This window comes from Gymnoscopelus microlampas (assembly GCF_963454915.1).
Source record: "Gymnoscopelus microlampas genome assembly, chromosome: 10".
NCBI lineage: Eukaryota > Metazoa > Chordata > Actinopteri > Myctophiformes > Myctophidae > Gymnoscopelus > Gymnoscopelus microlampas.
This window is the reverse complement of record NC_139947.1, coordinates 53,353,900-53,373,770: the sequence shown is the minus strand read 5'-3', so window position 1 is coordinate 53,373,770 and position 19,871 is coordinate 53,353,900. Positions and strand designations below refer to the sequence as shown.

General features: G+C 42.3%; 1 protein-coding gene across 2 annotated transcripts in view; it reads right to left on the bottom strand.

Annotated features, from left to right (window-relative positions):
• Nucleotides 1-16,952, bottom strand: part of klhl12 (kelch-like family member 12) — a 38,244-nt gene extending 21,292 nt beyond the window's left edge. The window contains exons 1-5 of one of the 2 annotated variants that reach the window (XM_084069487.1): nucleotides 16,840-16,952; nucleotides 15,786-15,817; nucleotides 14,449-14,679; nucleotides 11,154-11,307; nucleotides 1,579-1,796 (exon numbers count right to left, since the gene is read on the bottom strand). In XM_084069487.1, coding sequence (XP_083925613.1) covers nucleotides 1,579-1,796; nucleotides 11,154-11,307; nucleotides 14,449-14,631 — 555 coding nt within the window. In that variant the 5' untranslated portion in view covers nucleotides 14,632-14,679; nucleotides 15,786-15,817; nucleotides 16,840-16,952. The remainder of the gene's footprint in view (nucleotides 1-1,578; nucleotides 1,797-11,153; nucleotides 11,308-14,448; nucleotides 14,680-15,785; nucleotides 15,818-16,839) is intronic. The other variant, XM_084069488.1, reaches the window with a different exon arrangement.
• Between the last annotated feature and the right edge of the window lie 2,919 nt (nucleotides 16,953-19,871).

Below are 19,871 nucleotides of genomic sequence, written 5' to 3'. Positions count from 1 at the left end.
ATATTTTGATGAGGGTCCGCGGCCAAATACATATAATTTTGGGGGTCCTTGACATGAAAAAGATTGAGCACCACTGATATAGAAACATATGTTTTTCAGAAAACTGTTGAGATTTAGGAGACATGTAGAATCGGCTTCAGGTCTCAATGGGTTAATCACATTTAATGAGCTTCTGCACCTGTCTCTGTCTGAGCAGCGTGATGTGTTCCAACCATAGACAGTAAAAAGAATGGACAGAGTGACGCAATTGGTTTCTACAGACCGTAAATGAAGCCTATTTTTCAACAATTTCAAATGGTCAATTTTAAAATAAATGGGACCATAATTTACCAAAACACATATCATGATGATTGAAAGAAGACTTTAAACTAGCGACTGGAAGCATATAGTATTTATGACAATGTTTATTACAGTGCCTGACTTATTTCTGGTTGTGTTGTCCAGGTGCCAGAGCCAAAAATTCATTGTAAAAAAAAGTAAGAAGTAGAGATGCGCGGATCGCGGTTTTAGCCGCGGTTGCCGCAGTTAACCGCGGTTTAGGGTGGATTCGGGTCAATCAAATATAATTATTAATTAATATCGGATAAACCGCGGGTGAAATATTGCGGTAAATAAATTAATGACATCTAATATATCTATCCATAATAGCTAAATCTCTGCGTGCTTGTGTCTGTGTGAGTGTGTAGAGCAGCCTCTGCGATGCGATCACAAAACCCATTGATTTAGCCTATGGAATGTCCGTGCGTCTTTTTTGAGAGGCCAACATGAGAGGCCATCCGCGCATCTCTAGTAAGAAGTTAAACAAGAAGTGAATGGAGCACCAAATTTTCAAATCATGATATCTTGGGTTCTGAACATTTTTTTTTTTATGACGTCTAAGACGTGGCGCTCAGGGCTTAACAATGGCGATTTTTTTATGACGTTTTAGACGTCATGTGGCACTGAATGAGTTACGGTAAGAAAATCAAGTTTATTTTTCTTACACTTTTTTACAAAAGATCTGTGCAGGGAGAGTATGACAGCAAGAGTGTCTGTTGTTATTCTGTTTTTTGTTTGTATCTGTATAACTGTTTGTTTTTTATGTTGTATATTTTGTTTGAATTCATACCAAATTACCTGTCATTGTCTTTTCTTGTTTTATATTTTATAGTTGTTTATGCTCTGATGTGTTTATCATGTTACTAAAAATTCCAATAAAAAAAAGTATAAAATAAAAATAAAATCAAGTCTAAAGTTCGTCAAAAACCCATCCGCTTGAATGGAGAAAAACATTTTCTGACACCAGCAGAGGGGTAAACCCATTAAGACCTGGAACGCATCTGTGTCACTTTAGATTTCTTTGGGCTATTCAAAAATAGCAGATATACAAGCTCATAGCGCGGCACTCGGTGCCGCGCTATGAGCTTGTAGATCTGCTATTTTTGAAAAATCTTTGGAAAAAAAATGTTTTATATTTTTTTTCAAAAAACTGTTAGGATTTAGAAAACATTTTTAAAGAATGGTCTCAGGTCTTAATGGGTTTAATGAGCATCTCCACCTCTCTCTGTCTGAGCAGTGTGATGATGATGTGTTCCTAACCTGGATCTCGTCACATTTGACCAGCTTCTCCACCTCGCTCTGGCTGAGCAGCATGAACTCCTCGTGCTGCACCACCTCAGGGAAGTGTTTCTGTGAGAACAGCTCTGCGGCCCCCATCAGGTCCAGACAGTTGTGGGTGTCGGCGAAGTCCCGGATGCCCAGGCAGTTTGTGGGGTCCAGCTGACCGTCCAGGAAGTCACAGCACGCCCGCTTCACGCCTAATGACACACACACACACGCACGCGCGCGCGCACACACACACCACACACACACACACACACACACACACACACACACACACACACACACACACACACACACACACACACACACACACACACACACACACACACACACACACACACACACACACACACACAATTTACTTGAGTAAAAGTACAAAAGTATTGGTATCAAAATGTACTTAAAGTACCAAAAGTACAAAGTACTCATTATGCAGAATGTCTCAGTTTTCAAATGTATAAAACATAGTAGATCTACAAGCTCACAATTCTTTATTCATTCTTTATTCTTTATTCATAGGGATCCCCATTAGCTGCCACCAAAGTAGCAGCTACTCTTCCTGGGGTCCACAGGATTACAAATAATACATAATGCAATAAAACATGTACAGTATTACAAAAAACAAATTCATTCAAGACAAAAAATAAATAAAAAATCAAGTAAAAAATAAAAAAATAAAAAAAACAATTTAGCTTTCAACAATCCCTTAAATAACAAGTCAGTTAAAATTACAATTAAAATGTGGGTAATTTGTCAAGTGTCTTAAGGAGTCTCTTAAAACTAGCCTTACTAGGTGCTTCAGTGATATTGTCGGTAACGTGTTCCATATAGTAATTGCCCGATACATTACAGATCTGCAGACTGCATTAGTTCTGGGCTTCTCTTTAACCATGTCACCCCTAGTAGCCTGCCTGGTATTGTAATTATGACGGTCTCTCACATACTGTATTAGTGAATACAAACAAACTGGTTCTTTAATGTAACAAATATTCCTAAAGAAACTCACTAAATTCCATGCCAACCTCTCCTCCACTCTGAGCCATGAGAGACTGCTCTGCCTCACACCCAACGGACAGGTCAATGCAAGCCTTGCAGCTTTATTCTGAGCTATTTGAAGTTTGGACAGATGTTTCTTGTCTGCACCTGACCATAATGTAGAGCAGTAGTCAAGGTGAGATAGCACTAGTGCCTGTGTCACCAGCACCCTAGAAGCTGGGGTAAGAAACGAGGAGCACCTTTTAATGCATGCTATTCCTCTACCCATGTGTTTTTCCCATGTTAACTGTGCATCGAGTGTGACACCAAGTGTGGAATAATCTATGATTATGAAAGATAATTGTGGATTATTATTAATGATATAGTAATGTACTTAGTTTCAACTGTCCTGTTGGAGAAGACAATGTCCCATTTAAGTTGAGTCTAGCAAGCTCACAGTAGACCCCCTGGTGAGGTAGCAGCTTCAAAGGGCCCCTTGCATACCAAGCGGGGGAAGGTTGAAGATAAGGGACAAAGGCTTTGTGTGGCAAGGAACAGTACAGGACCAAGCGCAAAGCCTTGTGGGTAAACTGGCCTGAAGGCGGGTCAGTGTGTGAAGTTGATATAATAGGCTGTCTGGGTACTAAACCTTAGATTCGATTGCTGTGCCAGGGGAGTGGGACCTAGTACAGTTTGCTAAGAACTTGGCGAGAGAATGGATGGACTAAAGTAAGTGAGAATTAACTATGTAACGATTATAACTCTGATGTGTTCATAATGGGATGAGGATTCACGTCATTTAATATTGTTGTTCTCTGTGTTTTGTTTTCTTACAGGTTTAATAACCTAACCGGTCTGTCTAAGTGATGTAACTAACGTCTGTTTATACCTTAGCCTGACGCTGACTTAATGAACCAGCGCCAGGTCTATCTGTAACTGACCATGTAACTTATGTATTCGATTTATGTATTATGTGTGATTTAGTGAATAAATATCCAAAAGACAACTGATTTGAGTGATTAGCTTAGAACACCAACATCTCTCGACCCCCTTTTTCATTGGGCTTAGCGGTCATAGCTTAGCTGCTCAACGCAGAAAGTATGAGACGCTATAAAAGTGAACAGTTATTAAACTTTAGAGTCTCTTATATAAGAGACATCTATCAGTTTTAAGTTTAATTACAAGTTATTAAACTTTAGTAGTCTCCGGAGGAGACTTTTCTACTAGTTTAAGCGGCCTTTAATAAGGCCTTTGTGTTATACAGAGGTATAACACAGTACTAGTTTGTCTGAGAGGGACAACTAGGTATAAGTATAATTACAAAGTCATTAACAAAGTTTAAGTGTTACACAGTAATCAACCACTAGTGTGTCTGAGAGGGACAACTAGTTGTGTGTATTGGTTACATAGTCATTAAACAGAGATTAAATGTTACAGAGTAATTAAACAATTATAAACCCGTGGTAGCCTTGGTAAACTCTAAGAAAGTATTTGGCCATAGAAGCGGATGAACCTTGAGAAAAGGTCCCGTGGTAGCTTCTGTAATTCTGGTAAAGAGAGAGGCCTTGGAAGCGGATGTTATGCATGTTATATAAAGAATAACAAACTCCTATAGCCATAGGAATGAAGAAGCACGGTCTCTTTAAGATGAGACGTGAGTTGTAATAATAAAATACTTATTAGCCTGGTTATGGGACAGGTTAAAATAGGTTAATAGCACTAACACTGGAGTAATGAACTAGTGGTAGAGTGAAAATCAGCAACTGAAGGGAGTCGTCAGATCCACGGAGGCGAAGGGGACAAACGGAGCAGCTTGCGGCCTACAAAGAGGACCGAGGCGTTGAGACCGTACGTGCCTACGAGGAACCTCCGGGAGAGAGACTATCACTATCAGAGCTAAGTCGTCTGATCCACGGAGGCGAAGGGGACACACGGAGCCGGCCTACAAAGAGGACCGAGGCATTGAGACTGTACGTGCCTACGAGGAACCTCCGGGAGAGAGACTATCACTATCAGGTTGCTATGAATGAAACAAAGCCCCACAGTTTGTGAAAACCGTGGAGAAAAGAGACTGTAGATTGTGAAACGCTGCGTGCTAAGAATAAGGAGCTGAGGGAGAAGCTAGAAGCTAACCACAGGTTATGTAGCTAGGCTACCGTTAAAAGTTTGATTAGCGTACCAATAAGGGGGTTTAGAAAGCTAACAGTCCTGAGAGCTACTCTTAGTGTCGCTAGCTCACAGTGCTAACAGATCTATTGTCTAGCATAAAGTGCTAGCTGCTAGCTAACTGCCACTGTTGGGTGGTGGGGGAGTAAATTAGCATTGTCTTTGTTCACTGACAAGACAGTGCTAAGCTAATAATCTAATCATAGATGCTTGCTTTAAGCCGATTAGACAAACTTTAAAATAGTATTCATGGTTTAACTAGGCTTTATGAGAGACCAGACACTGCAATATAGCTAAAAATTAGACTAAAAGACAGTGATTAGGAGGTGATCTTATAATCGGGAGTTAAAGGCCATTGTTTACTAAGGGGTGGGGGAGGTTTTCTACCACTAGTGTAATACCATGTTCAACCAGACTTTATGATAGACTAAAACTGTGAGCAACTAGATGATTAGTTACGATAGCAGTGGATTAAGTCATCATTGTGGGTTAAATGCTATTATTTACTTTGGTAGAGCTAAATAAATCCTGCCAGTATTAATTAACAAAATAACTAAATGTGAATAGACCATTAACAGGCTTCTTGCATAGAATGCTACAGGGTGAGTGCTATTACAGGTTAAACACAGTGTTAATTAATTATTGTTGTTATTAGCTAAAGGCTGAACAACACTACTACTTGCTAAAAATAACTGACGATTGCTTTCACGGCCTATTGAATTAAGACTAACTGAAAAGCCTAAACCTAAAGTCCTATAGCCAAGAAGGCGAGGTAAAAAAGGGGAATATGGCAGGATTAGCTGATTTGATGGAAGGGGTGAAGGCAGCAGAGTCAGACTTTGGGTGGGAAGCAGAGTTGGCTGAGGACCAGATGTCGTACCTTTGGCTCCAATTATCAAAGCCAGAGCTAGCCACGAAGAGAGAGAATCTGAGGACGGTTTTTACCAGACTCTATGAGATTACAGGTGATTATATCACCGCGCTAGTAGAAAGTGGCAGCGACACCCATGAGGTTTACAAGATGATAGAAGCTTGTGTACAGAGGTTTGTAGAAACAGACCAGAAATTTGAGACCTACTTTTGGTCCCACCATGTGGAAAAGCAAATGCACGATCTGGTCCAGGAATTAGTGCAAGCTTTAGATGAGGCTGAGAAAATCAGCTCACTGGCCGTGTCCAGCACAGCGCAAAATAAGAAGGGGCGTGTGTTATCTAGGAGACTCGGTTATCTTGAGGAAGCAGTGCTGGGGTGGAAAGGCCATATCTCTGAGCTTAAGGAAACAGAGATGTGCAATAAATACCAGCAGCTGAGGGAAAGAAAGGTAGCCCAGTTGACCAAGTGGTCAAAAGCCAGATTGCGTGAATCCCCTGCTGTGAGTGTAGAGCAAATGTCTAACCCAGCAGCAGTCCCGGTCGTAACTGGAGAGGGGGTTGGAGTCACCAGTCCTACAGATGAGCCGGCCGCTGCAGTGGGGGGTTGGAATGTAATTCCCACTGGCCAAGCCGCTGGACAAGCAGCCATTGATGGCACCACTCCAGGGGGGAACGCAGGGTTCTGCCCGGGGGTCCCATTCTACGCTGCAGAGGGAGTCGTTCTAGATGCTTCCACTACTGCACCAGGAGACGACGCTGAGAAGGTTCCGGGGGGAACCGTGCCGGGAGTCAACGTCGCAGAGGAGTCGGCGGCCGAGGAGGGAGTGCCATCGGAGGTCGATGACTTCACAGAGGCGTCAATCGTGAGAGCCACGGAGGAGGACCCACTCAACGCAGAGGGATACCATCCACCAGAGGCCGCAGGAGAGGCGCCGGCGAGGGCGTCAGAGGACGTCTACACTGACTCACTCATCACGGAGGAGGTCCAGGGAGTAACTGCGGAGAGCCAGCCGCTGGAGGTCGCTACTGGAGGAGCTGCACCAGGAGAGGCACCGTCGGAGGTGTCAGCCACGACAGCTGCCATGGAGGACCGTCCAGAGGGCGCCGCTATGACGAACGTCGACACCAGCCCACCCAAGATGGAGGGGAAGCACACCACTACGCCAGGGCGGAGAGCCATGGCCAGCCAGCTGGGTGGTCCTACGGAGCCTCGGGGTAACCAAGGTGGCAGGCTACCTGCTGAAAGCGGCGTGTCCTCTGAGCCTCCAGTTCACAACGGTGGCAGGAGGCAAACCTTGGTTTGCAGACCAGTCAAGGTAAAATTATGCGGTGGCAGGCTACCAGCTGAAAGCGGTGTTTCCTCTGAGCCTCCAGTTCACAACGGTGGCAGGAGGCAAACCTTGGTTTGCAGGCCAGTCGAGGTAAAATTATGCGAATGTGCGAACTGCAAATCTCCTGACCTCTTGAAAAAATGCGAGTGTGAAATATGCAAGCCTCCTGACCTCTTCGCTCCAGTCCGGTGGGTCATGAGGAAATTGCGGAGAGAAAAGAGAGGCAGGGTGCTACGTCAGGTCGCTTCAGTTCTTACCGCCAGGATCCAGGCAGAGAGAATGCTTCGTCCTGGTGGGGCTGGAATAATTAGAAAAAGAAGGTGAAGATAAAAGATCAGCCTTCTTCACCCCCTGCGGAGGGGAGCAAAGCCCCACGCTCTTTCTTGGCAGCGGCCAAGAAAAGCCCGCAGCTGGGTGCTGCTGGAAAAGCAGTCCCACTGGCGGTTGGTGGTGCCAGCAACGTGACACTGGCGAACGAACTGACACTTGCGCTGCTACCCTCAGAGTAAGGGAGCAGTGCGGACGAGGAGCGAAAAGACGCCATGCGAGGTGTCTAAAAAATCGAAATGTCTTATTTGAGCGACTGTTTACATAGGAATTTCGAGATATATTTTGTAAATGAATGTATCATTTCTAGGTTTGCAATATACCACAGAAGAAAAACTTAACGCATAATGAAATGTATTGAGATACTTGTAACTTCCAAAACTATGCCACTAAGTTCATAATGCAACATAAGTTGGAAAGTTCTTCCGCACAACAACAATTATTCTGTACTGATGTTTGACTCATGGTATGAGCAATCAGACCTGTTTGAATTATTATTTGTTGATTGTCTAAAAAGCATTTTAGGATGTGTGCTTGAGGTTAAAGTTAAAATTTCTTAAGGTGAAATTGTAGATCAACTATTTAATAATCTTTTAACCCTTTTGCCCAAATTGCAATGTCAGTTACCATGGCAAAATGCCCTAAAATAGGACATTGACTTGAGTGGTAGGAGAGAAGAAAAGACAAGACACGTGGGTGTCAAACAAATGGGCCCTGGAGGGTTCATGCTTAAATGTAGATAATAACTACAATTAAAGTTAATTTGTCCTGGGATTTAGGAAAAATCTCAGGGATAAACTAGTGCAAAAGAATTGTTGCTAAATTAAATTGGTCATGATTTACTATGAAGTAAAGTCAATTTGAGATCAAATATTAGCCACAATCTCCAAAAAGTATTTCAAACAAATTGAGAACATTTTACCGAGCCGTTATCTAAAGAGCCAAAAAGCTCACGAGGAATGTTCTGTGTGTGTCCTGGATCTAGATCAGACACACAGGTGGCAGTGTGGAATAATCTATGATTATGAAAGATAATTGTGGATTATTATTAATGATATAGTAATGTACTTAGTTTCAACTGTCCTGTTGGAGAAGACAATGTCCCATTTAAGTTGAGTCTAGCAAGCTCACAGTAGACCCCCTGGTGAGATAGCAGCTTCAAAGGGCCCCTTGCATACCAAGCGGGGGAAGGTTGAAGATAAGGGACAAAGGCTTTGTGTGGCAAGGAACAGTACAGGACCAAGCGCAAAGCCTTGTGGGTAAACTGGCCTGAAGGCGGGTCAGTGTGTGAAGTTGATATAATAGGCTGTCTGGGTACTAAACCTTAGATTCGATTGCTGTGCCAGGGGAGTGGGACCTAGTACAGTTTGCTAACAACTTGGCGAGAGAATGGATGGACTAAAGTAAGTGAGAATTAACTATGTAACGATTATAACTCTGATGTGTTCATAATGGGATGAGGATTCACGTCATTTAATATTGTTGTTCTCTGTGTTTTGTTTTCTTACAGGTTTAATAACCTAACCGGTCTGTCTAAGTGATGTAACTAACGTCTGTTTATACCTTAGCCTGACGCTGACTTAATGAACCAGCGCCAGGTCTATCTGTAACTGACCATGTAACTTATGTATTCGATTTATGTATTATGTGTGATTTAGTGAATAAATATCCAAAAGACAACTGATTTGAGTGATTAGCTTAGAACACCAACATCTCTCGACCCCCTTTTTCATTGGGCTTAGCGGTCATAGCTTAGCTGCTCAACGCAGAAAGTATGAGACGCTATAAAAGTGAACACCAAGCAAAAGTGCTTCTTGAACCTGTTCAATATTTGAGTCTTTAAGTGACAAACACAGGTGATTATCCTCTATAGTGGCATGTCTGGCAGTGAAAACTATGCTTTTGTTTTTTGCTACATTCAAGACAAGTCTATTTTCACATATCCAGTCCAATAATAGTTGCAATTGCGACGCATTGTGAGCTTGTAGATCTGCTATTTTCAAATGGACGAAATGTAAATAGGGCTGAAGTGGTTAATGTATGTTTTGTAATAATAATCAAAATCTACAAAGTAACTAGTCACTAAAGTTTTAAAATATTTATATTGGAGTAAAAGTCTAATATTTGCCTCTGAGATGTAGTGGAGTACAAGTAAAAGTGCAGAAATTTGGAAATACTCCAGTAAAGTAGAAGTAGCTCAAAATTGTGCTTAAGTACAGTACTTAAGTAAATGTACTTGGTTACTTTACACCACTGGAAACCTGTGTTGGCAGATTTAGCAAGAGAAATAAGCAACAAGGTCTCATGCCCAAAAGAAGCGACTAGGCTACATGAGACCTTTAAACCTACTGTATATACATCGGATATTTGTAGCTGATCTACAAGCTCACACTTGTAGATCTGCTATTTTCAAAAACATCTTGAAGAAAATGTGAAAGAAACTGAATATGTTTGAAACATTTTTTACTAGAAAAATCTTGTATGGGGGTCCCTGCTCCCTGGCATCAAATATAGTCAGATGGGGGTCCGTAGACAAACTAATATTAATTTGGGGGTCCTTGAGATGAACATTTTTGAGAACCACTGGTTTAAACCAGTGGGTCTCAAACTTTTTCATGTCAAGTGTGACATGCATTAGGCTACGGACCCCCATTGAATGGCATTTCTATCTCTGGGACCCCGATTTATTATCATTTTTATTCTTATGTTTTAGTAAAATCAACGTTAATTTCACTCTGAAAGTGTACAAATGGAACCTAACGGGTCCATTTAGAGTTACAGAGCCTGTAACTCTAAATGGACCCAGGTCTGTAACTCTGATCACCGACCAGATTTCCCGTCGCAGCCTGCCCTCGAGGAGAAAGGCGATATTTTGTTTTTTTATTGTCTTATAAAAGATCGCGCTGTTCTCTATCAATCAACCGAGTGGTCAGGTTCACTTTCCACTCACCCGGGTCAAGGAAATATCGACATCCGAAGATTTCCGCCTCCGTCCACCTCCTGTTTATTGGTTTCCTGGATATGGCTCTATCTTGAGTTGACTTTTCTTCCCCACTGTATTTTTCCCACTGTATTTTATATATAAATGTTCTGTGGCCCGTTGTGGAGGTTGGAAAGACGTGCATTTTTGACGGTATATGCTGTTTTCAGCGTGCCTGCGACATGGAAAGTTAACTCGCGGGTGAATATATTTTTTGGCCGACGGCCACAGATCCTGTTTGTGTCTACACACAGTCCCAAGATTATGGATCTACATTTTCTGTGACCAGTTGAAAAGGTTAAATAACACAAAAACGCTGGTGGGTGAGTTTATTAAGGTATATTTTTTACTCCGATCTGTGCTTCTGGGGGTCCCCGGAACAAAATACTTTGAGATGGGGGTCCGCTGCCAAATACATATCATTAGGGGGTCCTTGACATGGAAGAGTTGGAGCACCACTGATATAGCAACATACTGCTAGGATTTAGAAAACATTTATAGATACTATGTATTTGGCCGGGGACCGCCATCTCTAAATGTTTTGTTCCAGGGACCCCCAGAAGCAAAGATTTGAGTTACAAATGTTCGCTCAGATTCAAAGATTTGCACAAATGTCACGATGTTTCAAAAGTAGCAGATCTACAAGCTCGAAAGCTTGTAGATCTGCTACTTTTGCGTGACGCTGCAAAAATAGCCTTCTTGAGCGTGTTCTTGAGAGTGTTCTTGAGCGTGTACCGGGGAACAAGCCCCGGTAAACACACACACACACACACACACACACACACACACACACACACACACACACACACACACACACACACACACACACACACACACACACACACACACACACACACACACACACACACACACACACACACACACACACACACACAGTACCTTTGAGTTGCAGCAGGCAGGCTGCGGGCAGCAGCTCTTGCACGTTCTCCACGGTCACCAGAACCGTCTCAGTGTAGACGAAGTCCAGCAGGATCTCCATGGTGGAGGCGGTCAGGCCCTGGATGTCCACGAAGGACTTACCCTTCTCTGAGAGCTGGAGACACACACACACACACACACACACACACACACACCAACAAAATATTTTACAAGTGTTCGCTTTAAAAATATATATTCAAAGATTTGCACAAAATGTCACGATTATGAGCTTGTAGATCTGCTATTTTTTTAATAGCCTAAGAAATCTTACAAATGACACAGATGCGTTCTCGGATTGAATGGGTTAACCGATAGAATCCGTCACAACCGATCAAACAATAGGTTTTCAAAAATAGCTCAACAAGCTCACAACGTGTCGCTTGTTGCCAGGTTGTAGATCGGCTATTCTCACTATTCTTGCGTTTATCCATGTGTCGATCGATTTATCTTTTTCTTTGTTTTGCTGCGCAGTTGAGAGGAGAGCGCTTTCCTTTAAGCACCACAGCTGCAGCCTTCATGTTCAGAATTTGCATCAAAGCCCCAATGATAATAAAACTTTGACTATATCTCGTAAGCGTGTGTTTATCAACACGGAACACTTGTTTGATCAGTAGGCTACAGCAGCCGATAACTAACGAGGCCTACGTTTGACGAATTAGGAGGAACTCGATGTCACACTCCTTCCCGATGCCAAATAATAATAGCAACTGAACACAACACGTTCAACAATATGTAGCTATGTGGCCTGGATATAAACATTTATAATGTCTTACGGAGTGAGGCGGCTGTCTCAGTATACGATACAAGAACGCTCGCCCCAAAACACCGTCACCCGGGTCAAAACGAATACAAGACATCTGTGCATTCGCTTCCCACTGAATAACAAACCCAAACTCATTTAAAAATAGCGTCCTCGGAGCCGACAAAAAACAGAACGTTTTTTAACTTGTTCTTTCATCATAGAAACAAGTGGGCTTATAACCAAAACGATCCATCCTAACACGGTCCTTACCTCACTAGTGAACATGGTTCTTACCTCACTAGTGAACACGGTCATTACCTCACTAGTGAACACGGTCATTACCTCACTAGCGAACACGGTCCTTACCTCACTAGTGAACATGGTTCTTACCTCACTAGCGAACACGGTCCTTACCTCACTAGTGAACATGGTTCTTACCTCACTAGTGAACACGGTCATTACCTCACTAGTGAACACGGTCATTACCTCACTAGCGAACACGGTCCTTACCTCACTAGTGAACATGGTTCTTACCTCACTAGCGAACACGGTCCTTACCTCACTAGTGAACATGGTTCTTACCTCACTAGTGAACACGGTCATTACCTCACTAGCGAACACGGTCCTTACCTCACTAGTGAACATGGTTCTTACCTCACTAGTGAACACGGTCATTACCTCACTAGCGAACACGGTCCTTACCTCACTAGTGAACATGGTTCTTACCTCACTAGTGAACATAGTTCTTACCTCACTAGTGAACATGGTTCTTACCTCACTAGTGAACATGGTTCTTACCTCACTAGTGAACATCGTTATTACCTCACTAGTGAACATAGTTCTTACCTCACTAGTGAATATAGTTATTACCTCACTAGTGAACACGGTTCTTACCTCACTAGTGAACATGGTTCTTACCTCACTAGTGAACACGGTCATTACCTCACTAGTGAACATAGTTCTTACCTCACTAGTGAACATGGTTATTACCTCACTAGTGAACATAATTCTTACCTCACTAGTGAACATGGTTCTTACCTCACTAGTGAACACGGTTCTTACCTCACTAGTGAACACGGTTCTTACCTCACTAGTGAACACGGTTCTTACCTCACTAGTGAACATGGTTCTTACCTCACTAGTGAACACGGTTCTTACCTCACTAGTGAACACGGTTCTTACCTCACTAGCGAACACGGTCCTTACCTCACTAGTGAACATGGTTCTTACCTCACTAGCGAACACGGTCCTTACCTCACTAGTGAACATGGTTCTTACCTCACTAGTGAACACGGTCATTACCTCACTAGCGAACACGGTCCTTACCTCACTAGTGAACATGGTTCTTACCTCACTAGTGAACATGGTTCTTACCTCACTAGTGAACATGGTTCTTACCTCACTAGTGAACATCGTTATTACCTCACTAGTGAACATAGTTCTTACCTCACTAGTGAACATAGTTATTACCTCACTAGTGAACACGGTTCTTACCTCACTAGTGAACATGGTTCTTACCTCACTAGTGAACACGGTCATTACCTCACTAGTGAACATAGTTCTTACCTCACTAGTGAACATGGTTATTACCTCACTAGCGAACATAGTTCTTACCTCACTAGTGAACATGGTTCTTACCTCACTAGTGAACACGGTTCTTACCTCACTAGTGAACACGGTTCTTACCTCACTAGTGAACACGGTTCTTACCTCACTAGTGAACACGGTTCTTACCTCACTAGTGAACACGGTTCTTACCTCATTAGTGAACACGGTTCTTACCTCACTAGTGAACACGGTTCTTACCTCACTAGTGAACACGGTTCTTACCTCACTAGTGAACATGGTTCTTACCTCACTAGTGAACACGGTTCTTACCTCACTAGTGAACACGGTCCTTAACACGGTTCTTACCTCACTAGTGAACATGGTTCTTACCTCACTAGTGAACATGGTTCTTACGTCACTAGTGAACATGGTTCTTACCTCACTAGTGAACACGGTTCTTACGTCACTAGTGAACACGGTTCTTACCTCACTAGTGAACACGGTTCTTACCTCACTAGTGAACACGGTTCTTACCTCACTAGTGAACACGGTTCTTACCTCACTAGTGAACACGGTTCTTACCTCACTAGTGAACACGGTTCTTACCTCACTAGTGAACACGGTTCTTACCTCACTAGTGAACACGGTTCTTACCTCACTAGTGAACACGGTTCTTACCTCACTAGTGAACACGGTTCTTACCTCACTAGTGAACACGGTTCTTACCTCACTAGTGAACACGGTTCTTACCTCACTAGTGAACACGGTTCTTACCTAACTAGTGAACATGGTTCTTACCTCACTAGTGAACACGGTCATTACCTCACTAGTGAACACGGTTCTTACCTCACTAGTGAACATGGTTCTTACCTCACTAGTGAACACGGTTCTTACCTCACTAGTGAACATGGTTCTTACCTCACTAGTGAACATGGTTCTTACCTCACTAGTGAACATGGTTCTTACCTCACTAGTGAACATGGCACAGAAGTAGTCGCTGCAGGCAGCGAGCACGATGCGGTGAGCGGGGAAGTCGGCGCTCTCCACCCGCAGTGTGATGTCACACAGCGTGTTGCTCTTACGCAGGGCGTTCATGGCGTTCAGGATGGACTTGGCGTGAGAGTTGGTCATGATGTCTTTGGGCGCCATGGCGACCAATGAGGAGGCCACAGCACTGAGTCTCAGCACTCCTGCAATCTGGTCCAAAAGGTGAGGAAACAAACATGAAACCGGGATCATAATAGTTTAGACTAAATCTAAATGGGGAAATAAAAGTGCCGTAGCACTTGCCCTAGCCTCAACGGCCTTAAAGGCTTATGCAAAGGCTAAAATGTAATTTAGATAGCATGTTATGTAGATCAGGGGTCTTCAACGTTTTCAGGCCAAGGACCCCCTAGCTGAGAGAGAGATGAAGCAGGGACCCCCTCAATATTGTAAACAATTGTGTTTCAGATTAAACTTTTTTTGTTTACTTGGTCTGCTGTTTTTTCCCTCTACACATATACCTCTTTGCCAAAAAAATAGCCGATCTACAAGCTCACAACGCCTCGCAGCGCGAGGCGTTGTGAGCTTGTAGATCTGCTATTTTTTGGCTAAAGTTCTCCTCAGAATAGGAATGCTGGGGTTGTTAAGGTAAAAATAAAATATATATATATCACACAAAGATTTGGCGGACCCCCTGTAGTAACTCTGAGGACCCCCTAGGGGTCCTGGACCCCCTGTTGAAGACCCCTGATGTAGATAGATACCAGGTTCATGTGTAGACCTGGCATCCTATAGTCGGTGTGTATATAGTTTCAATGTACAGATTATAGATGTTTTGGATATTCTACTGTTTAGACTGGTGATGATAGGTTCTTGGTTTACCTATGATCCTAGATTACTATTTCTATGACTTTGTGTTGTCCTTGCTTACTGTAAATCGCAACAACAACGCAAAACAAACGAAACAGAAATGCATATAAAAATCACCTTCATTTTAGTTTCATATCAAATACATATCATAATATGTGAAGTCATGCATTTTTTTCAATCTTCCTTTTTCAGCTTCTATAAATTAAAGCTTTACTCATAATACATGAATAACTAAAACGGAAACTAAAAACTACATTTAAAAAAACTAAAGGAAAAGGTAAACTATTCATGCACTGGTACAACTAACTAACACTAAAGTGAAATGGAACACCAAACTGGAAAAAGCTAAATAAAAACAGAACTATTCCACTATTAAAACAGAAGGTACTGTACAGTCAGGGTCTTTTTCAGGACAAAGTTCAAGAGCAACAGACTTCACTGTAACTTACTTTGATTACAGCCGAGATAAACTGAACCTTTACTGAGCAAGAAAATGAAAAAAGAAATATCATCAAATATCCCATAAAACTACTTTCTATAAATGACCTACACAGCAAAACACTCTGTATGAATGTATCCACGTCTACAACACAGTCTGAGTTAAATGAACACAGTGTATGTGGATTACACCAGTGGTTCTCAATGAGGGGTCCGGGGACCCCCAGGGGTCCTTGAAGGGGGCTCCCCAGCTAAATTAATGATAGTCAATCCGCGTCATCTGTACAAATAAATACAACCAAATAACATAGAAGAATATATACATATATATGTCTGTTATGATCACAGTTTACCTGTTATCTCAGACAGACAGACAGACAGACAGACAGACAGACACTGTAGATATAGACAGACAGACAGACAGACAGACAGACACTGTAGATATAGACAGACAGACAGACAGACAGACAGACAGACAGACAGACAGACACTGTAGATATAGACAGACAGACAGACAGACAGACAGACAGACACTGTAGATATAGACAGACAGACAGACAGACAGACAGACAGACAGACACTGTAGATATAGACAGACAGACAGACAGACAGACAGACAGACAGACAGACAATGTAGATAGACAGACAGACAGACAGACAGACAGACACTCTACTATAGACAGACAGACAGACAGACAGACAGACAGACAGACAGACAGACAGACAGACAGACAGACAGACAGATAGATAGATAGATAGATAGCCTACAGACAGAAATGAATGAATGACGGACCAAATAACAGACCATATCGAGGGTGTGTGTGTGTGTGTGTGTGTGTGTGTGTGTGTGTGTGTGTGTGTGTGTGTGTGTGTGTGTGTCATATTGTGATGTGTTTCTCTAATTAAGCTATTATTAAGCTAGCTGGCTGGGCTAGGCTAACACAAGTTCAAATGTAACTGTATGAACATACATGTTCACACACACACACACACACACACACACACACACACACACACACACACACACACACAGAGGAACGTGTACATAATGTTCACAGTGTTTACCTCTCTCTCTCTCTCCACACAGTGCTACAGACTGGACTCCATCATGGTGGTGACTCCTATAGAACGTTATGTATTAATATCAGCTTTTCTTCTGTTTATAAAACACATTAAACACACTTTACATGAATGTGTCGCTTTGGCTGCTCGAGACATAAACACTCCGCTACGTCACGTCACGTCACGTTACGTTACGTTACGCTACGTACATTACGTCCGCGCGCCACCACGTGCGCGTCGCCGGGTCTCATTTCCAACTAGCTGCGATGGAACCTCTCCCTCCGCTGAGGTTCCTCGTTTGTCTCCGCCGCTTGAGGTCGACATTGTTGCACATTTTCCACTTTACATATTTCTTACCCCTTTCTGCACATCGTATCCAAAAAGTAAAGCATTTCCGCCACTCTCTCAGATGTTTTAAGTTCTAGCGCAACATAAAAGCTATCCAACGAGTTGAATAAAGTATTTAATGTGCCTCTGTCTTCATCCAGTTCCATAATATTTTGCATTAGAAGATGCAATTCAACATTTGACCAGTAGGGGAATCAGTAGTGTTATCTCTACGGGCGCAACTGATTGATTGATTGATGTACTTTATTTAGTAAGACATGAGAACAACAGTACATGGAAGTACAAATTCACAATACAAGGTCTACTAAACTGGAAGACTCATAAAAGCACAGAGCTTGTTTCAAATGAGTTCCCCATGCACACAAATCATGATGACATATAAGAGACAGACAGATATACACAACTACTATAGAATGTCATACAATCAGTTTTCAGGTTACTGGTATGAAGAGTGAGAAATATGTACAAAAGGAGAAGGAGAGAGGGGGGGGGGGGTAGGGGGGTAGGTTAGGTTAGGACTTAGACAGGGGCCATTTTCCAATTGCAGCCTCCTGAAGGTGTATCTTTAGGGCTGTTTTGAAAGAGAGTAGGGTTTTACACTCCTTTACTCCTTTTGGTAGGGCGTTCCACATTTTTGATGAATAGCATGAGAACGAGTTACTTCCCTTTGTTGAGCCAAAAAAGGGTTGGACAAGGTTTGTGGAGCTGCCTCTGGTATTGTGATCGTGGACATCATTAACATTTTGGAAGTATTTTGACAAATACAGGGGGATCCCAATGTTGTGATATATCTTGAAGACCAGGCCCATAGCAAGTTGCTGTACTCTGTCCGCAACCCTAAGCCATCCAATCCTATCAAAATGATCAGGGGTTAGATGGATTTTGTAGTTGAGGCCAAGAAGTAGCCTTACAAGTTTGTTTTGGGATAACTCTTGCGCAATGTCTTAAAAACATGTAACCGGATGAAGACCGAGGCAAATTAAATACTTTATTCAACTCGTTGGATAGATTTTATGGTGCGCCAGAACTTCTAACATCTGAGAGAGTGGCGGAAAAGCTTTACTTTTTGGATACGATGTGCAGAAAGGGGTAAGAAACATGTAAAGTGGAAAATGTGCGACAATGTCCTGCTCAAACGGCAGAGACAAACGAGGAACCTCATCTCTGAGCTACACAGCGGAGGGAGAGGTTCCGTAGGGGCTAGTCCATTGGTTCTCAAAGTGGGGTCCGGGGACCCCCAGGGGTCCTTGCGGGGGTTCCAGGGGGTCCCCAGCAAAATGTGTTAATATAGCATCACAATAATTTTAACCTTTTATACTTTGGCTATTCAAAAATAGCAGATCTACAAGCTCATAGCGCGGCACCGAGTGCCGCGCTATGAGCTTGTATATATGCTATTTTTAGAAAAAATGTGATTTTTTTTTTTTGCAAATCTTTGAATATATATATTTTTAAAGACAACATTTTAACTCAAATCTTTGCTTCTGGGGGGTCCCTGGAACAACATATTTTGAGATGGGGGTCCGCGGCCAAATACATATAATTTTGGGGGTCCTTGACATGAAAAAGATTGAGAACCACTGCACTACTAGACTACTAGAGCATTAGAGAAAAGTGGGCACCAGGACGACTATGCACTAGGGAAATGTGGGCACCCGGAAGAGTGGGCACTTTGGGGGGGAGAAGAGTGGGCACTAGAGACATGTGGGCACTAGGGAAATGTGGTCACCAGGAAGAGTGGGCACTTTGGGGGTGGGGGGGGGGGCACTAAAGAAAAGTGGGCACTAGGGAATTGTAGGCACCAGATTGATTCAATTGATTGATTGATTGATTGATTGATTGATTGATTGATTGATTGATTGATTGAATACTTTATTAACAATGCTATTCAATACAAGGTCGAAAGTCTTGAAACAGGTTAAAAAGTCACTTATAAACATTGGGGGTGCATGTTCTTGGGGCTTGTTTGTTTCTAAAGTGTAGTTTTGCTTATTTGGCCTTTATTTGGGTGTTGTTTAAATATTGTGTGTATTTAAAATGTTTCAAAACCATTCTTTAAAAAGAATAGATCAGATATTCTTTATAGTCACTTCTTTTGGGCTTTCGTAGCGTGGTTCTCTCGCAAGATCTGGCAACACTGTTTCTAGGTATTTTTACTTTACTTGAGTGTTTTATTATTTCTACTCTAACTACATCTCAACTATCCTACTTTTTACTTGCATATTTAGATTATTACCATTAGCCCACAAAACATAGTCTACAGTCCACAGACAATTAAACAATATGTAGTGACCCGCCCCCCTGCCCCCCCGCAGGGCTCCCCCCCCCCAAGGACAGTCGTGATAAAACGTGTAGGAGGAGTCTATGGCGTGTTTCCGGCCAACTTAAGTACTGTACACCAAGGATGGTACCGTGACGTCATGAACAACTAGCCTGTGGCGTGTAGCAGCCAGCCAGCACTGAGCACTGGTACAAAGTAGTTTTCATAATGCATTTTACTTTTATACTGACATTAACCAAGATATTACACATTTATTGAATAGAAAAAAATGATAATAATAATAATAATAATAATAATAATAATAATAATAATAATAATAATAATAATAATAATAATAATAATAAATAAATAGGCTAAAGAAAGAAAGAAATACATAAAAAATGGCTTTATAAATAAATAAATAATA